This window comes from Centrocercus urophasianus, unplaced genomic scaffold (assembly GCF_019232065.1).
Source record: "Centrocercus urophasianus isolate 14NV4802_14NV808 unplaced genomic scaffold, USGS_Curo_1.0 seq_18, whole genome shotgun sequence".
NCBI classification, from domain to species: Eukaryota; Metazoa; Chordata; class Aves; order Galliformes; family Phasianidae; genus Centrocercus; species Centrocercus urophasianus.
Genome location: NW_024884733.1, coordinates 24,596,676 through 24,600,511, shown reverse-complemented (window position 1 = coordinate 24,600,511; position 3,836 = coordinate 24,596,676). Strand labels below are relative to the sequence as shown.

Genomic DNA, 3,836 nt, shown 5'->3' with positions numbered 1-3,836 from the left:
GGGGGGGGTGCGGTGCGGGAGGAGCCCGGCTGCGGGCTTTGTGCGGGGCGGGGGCCTCCCCGCCGCCCCCCCGCCGACCGCCGCCGGGTTCTTGCAGGCTGGCCCTGTACGTCTACGAGTACCTGCTGCACGTCGGCGCCCAGAAGTCGGCGCAGACCTTCCTGTCCGAGGTGAGCCCCCCCGCCGCCCTTTGTGCTCCGCCGCCGCCTCCCGGCCTCCATCTTGTGCGGGGCGGGCGAGCGGCGGCCGCCGGCGGGGTCCCCCCCGCTCGTCGGGGCCCCGCAGCCCACTGGCGGCACCTTCCTTTCGCCCGCAGATCCGGTGGGAGAAGAACATTACGCTGGGAGAGCCCCCCGGCTTCCTGCACTCCTGGTGGTGGTGAGTGAGGGGCGCGGGGGGGTCGCGGTGAGTCAGCAGCCCCGGGGCTGCGCCGGGCGCTGCGGGGGCACCCGGTGACCGGGGCTCCCTCCCCTGTGTTTGTGCCACGCAGCGTGTTCTGGGACCTGTACTGCGCAGCCCCTGAGCGGCGAGACACTTGCGAGCATTCGAGCGAAGCGAAAGCCTTCCATGACTATGTGAGTAACAACAAGTTTCTGCTCCTCGCGGTAATGACGGAGTTGGGGCGCTCGGGCTCCTCGGCGCGCCGGCAGCAGCGTGCTTGCAAACAGCGGCGCTGCGATTTTGGCCGAACGGCGTTTCATAACGTTGCAATTATGCAAATGAGCCCAGGCGCTTTATCTTCAGCACTTGGAGGCGTCGGGACCGCCGGTGGGACCCGGCGCTGGGCAACAAAGCGTTGGCCGCGAGCGCGGTGGTGGAGGTCGGTGGCTGCGGGCCTGGTGCTGAGGTTGTCTTGTTGGTAAATGCCATGGAGGCGGCTGGGGATGGAGGGAAGGTTCCCCAGAATGTCATCCCAAAGCCTCGTGGTTTGTGGGGCTGCTTTGGCTGGCTGGGAACGCTCCTTGAATTCAGCGGCGTGGAGGAACTCATGAGCTGGAGGTGATGGTGTGGACCTCATCCCTCTGTGCCTGCTGGTGCCTCTGGGCTTTTTGTCTTCATGAAAAACGTGGCTCCTCCAACTGTTTTGCTCCAGCTGTGAGTTGCTGGACCCGCTCGCTTGCTTGGAGCGAACCTAGAGGTGCTGCATACAACCTGCTGGACTCCGCCGCCATCCTGTGTGTGCAGGTCCTTAGTTGGTTGGTGGCAGCCATCACGGACCGTCCTGTGTGTGCACGACCTCGTGCTATTGTCCTCAGCAGAGGTGTTGGTGGAACCCAGCAGAGGCTTTTCTTCAGGTGTGTTTCCCTAAAGCACCAGCTCCTTGAATTCAGCAGCATGGAGGAACTCATGAGCTGGAGGTGATGGTGTGGACCTCATCCCACCATGCCTGATGGTGTTTGGGCCCTCTGGGCTTTTTGTCCTCCTGAAAAATGTGGCTCCTCATGGCCCAGGGCTTGTTGGTGCTGGCTGCAGGTGGGCTGCCTGCTCTGTCCTGCTGAAGTCACCCAGATCTGCAGCACTGATCTGCAGCGGGAGGAATTTGAATCAAAGGATTAGTCACCTGGCTGTGGGCTTGGAGCAGAGTCAAGCGAGTTTAAATTGTGTAGCAGGAGCTGTTTTTGTCTGCTCATGGGAGCCTATGGTATGGAAACCATTTTTCCTCCCTTCCCCAGCCTCTCGCTGCCTCGACATGCCTGGGTTGAGCTGCTGGGAGATGTGTGAGGTTGGGCTGGGAGCAGCATGGGGACCTTCTCTGCAGTTCCTGCTTGGGGAGCAGAACCCAGATCTGCATTGCTGGCAGTCCCATGTCCTTCTCTCAATGGATGTAACATGGAGCTGAACCCACATGGGGGTGGGCGGCTCAATTGTTCCCTGGAGAAACCAATCCAGGTCTGTGTTGGTTGTCCATCTGTCTTGTGGCCACCGTTCCGCTCCCGGTTGTGCTGTGCTGCTTCCTGCATAGCTGCTTTTTATTTACTGGGTCGGATTAAAATGTTGAACTCCTGAACCGAGGGTGAGAGAGGGCTGACAACCTGGAGTTTGTCAGCACATCCATCAGCGCTGGGCTCTGCGACTTGGCAGCGCCTGCTGCCCCTCCTCTCGTCGTTTGGGCCAAATCCCATCTTTTTTGGAGTCTGGTTAGGATGGAGAAAGGCAGAGGTGGATCTTTAGGTAGTAAAGCCTTTGCTAAAGATGACATTAGCAGCCAAGGCATAGTAGTGCTACGTTGACAGCAACCTCCTAATAATGTCTGAGGATTTAGTGTATTTAGAGAAACTAATCTTTTTTAGCTTGGTAATAATTCTAACAATAGGCATGAGTGCATTAAATGATTCGCATAAACTTCTTTAATGCATGTAGCATTAAGCTTACAGTAAATAGACACAATCCTGATTGTTTTAAATTCTCAGTGTAATGCAGTTTTGTAACAGTGCACCCCCGAGTGCTTCACCTTTTGGGTCTGACTGCAGAGAGGCGTAAGATTTTCGGTGCTCCCTTGGCTTTGCCACACCGCTTTGGTGTCCCCGGGTCTGTTTGGCCTTCAGGTGCGTGCGTTTGGCTTGGGATGCTCGTGCTCTCCCTGCGTGGAGCACCGAGTGTACTTTGCAGGGCAGGGACCTGCCCGGCTCAAACTTAAATATTGACCAAAGCCAGGAACCAGGTGATAACTGGTGCTTGTGAATGGTGCCTTGTTTCTTGGGGCCGGCACGTGGCCGTGGTCCTGCAGCATTGGGCTGAGCCCTGGTGTGTCCCATGTTGGACGATGCTCTGGGTGGGGAGCGCATCACCAACGGCCCAAACTCCAAACCCCACGGCGTATCAGCAACGTGCAACAGCTCAGAGTGATGCTGGGCCTCCTGCGAGCCCCAGGCTGGGTGGACCAGTGAGTAATTTCATCTGTTGGTTGTGGTTAAAAATATCCCAATATAGGCTTTGCCCCAGATTCGTAGAGCATCGTGTTGAAACCTGGCCAATCGCAGAACTGGCTGTGCAGCGGTCGCCCGGGTCTGCGCCAAACGCCGTGTTTGTTTACCACAAGGCAGCGGGTTTTGCCATTGCAACCCGAGGCACAAAGCAGGGAGATGCTGCGGGGTCTGGGGAGTGCCGGCACTGGGAGATGCTGGCTGCAGAACTGCACACTTGGGAGCAGGGCGGTGTGCTTCATTAGCAGAGTGTTAACTCTGGGATTTGCATGCTGTGTAATTTCCATTTCATTTCCCAGCGTAACTGTATGGGAACTGTTAGGAGCAGCAGGATAATTTATCAATTTCCCCTTCCAATCTTTATTTATTTATTCATTGGCACCTCTCTTGCAGGGGGTGCTTCATGAGCGCCATGGGCTCTCGCCATGGTGAAGCAGCACTTTTTTCCTGGCTTTCCCCGTGGTTCCTCTCCTAGGGCAGGGCAGCAGGCTGCTGGGAGGAGTGGGCTGTGGGTCTCTGTGTTGGGGAGGAGCACCGTGTTTTTCCCTTTTTGTCTCAGCACGTGTGCAGATCTGACTGTTAACGCAGATAACGCGCCGTGCCGCTCGCAGTTTCATTAGTCAGCCTCTTCCACCACCTGTATCAGAGTTATTCAGAAGTTAACTGCGGTGCTCTGGTTACCTACAGCAGCACGGTGCTGATCCCCGGCCGCCATCCAAGACTTGACCTGTTCTACAGGCATTGCCTGACCCATGGCAATTGATTTGGGTGGGTTTTTATTTTTGCTTTATTCCTATTCCCATCCAACTGAGCAGGCTGCTGGCTCAATCCTCCGGCCCTCTGAGATGCTGTGGGCAGGGGGCAGCCCCGCTCTGCCTCCCCGCTCTGCCTCCCCGCTCTGCCTCCCCGCTC

At 57.4% G+C, this 3,836-nt stretch overlaps 1 protein-coding gene across 1 annotated transcript in view; it reads left to right on the top strand.

Annotated features, from left to right (window-relative positions):
* SSBP3 (single stranded DNA binding protein 3) overlaps positions 1-3,836 on the top strand; it is a 51,314-nt gene that overhangs the window by 1,743 nt on the left and 45,735 nt on the right. Inside the window, exons 2-4 of the mRNA XM_042819540.1 lie at positions 25-170; positions 317-378; positions 491-575. Of these exons, the coding sequence (XP_042675474.1) occupies positions 25-170; positions 317-378; positions 491-575 (293 nt within the window). The remainder of the gene's footprint in view (positions 1-24; positions 171-316; positions 379-490; positions 576-3,836) is intronic.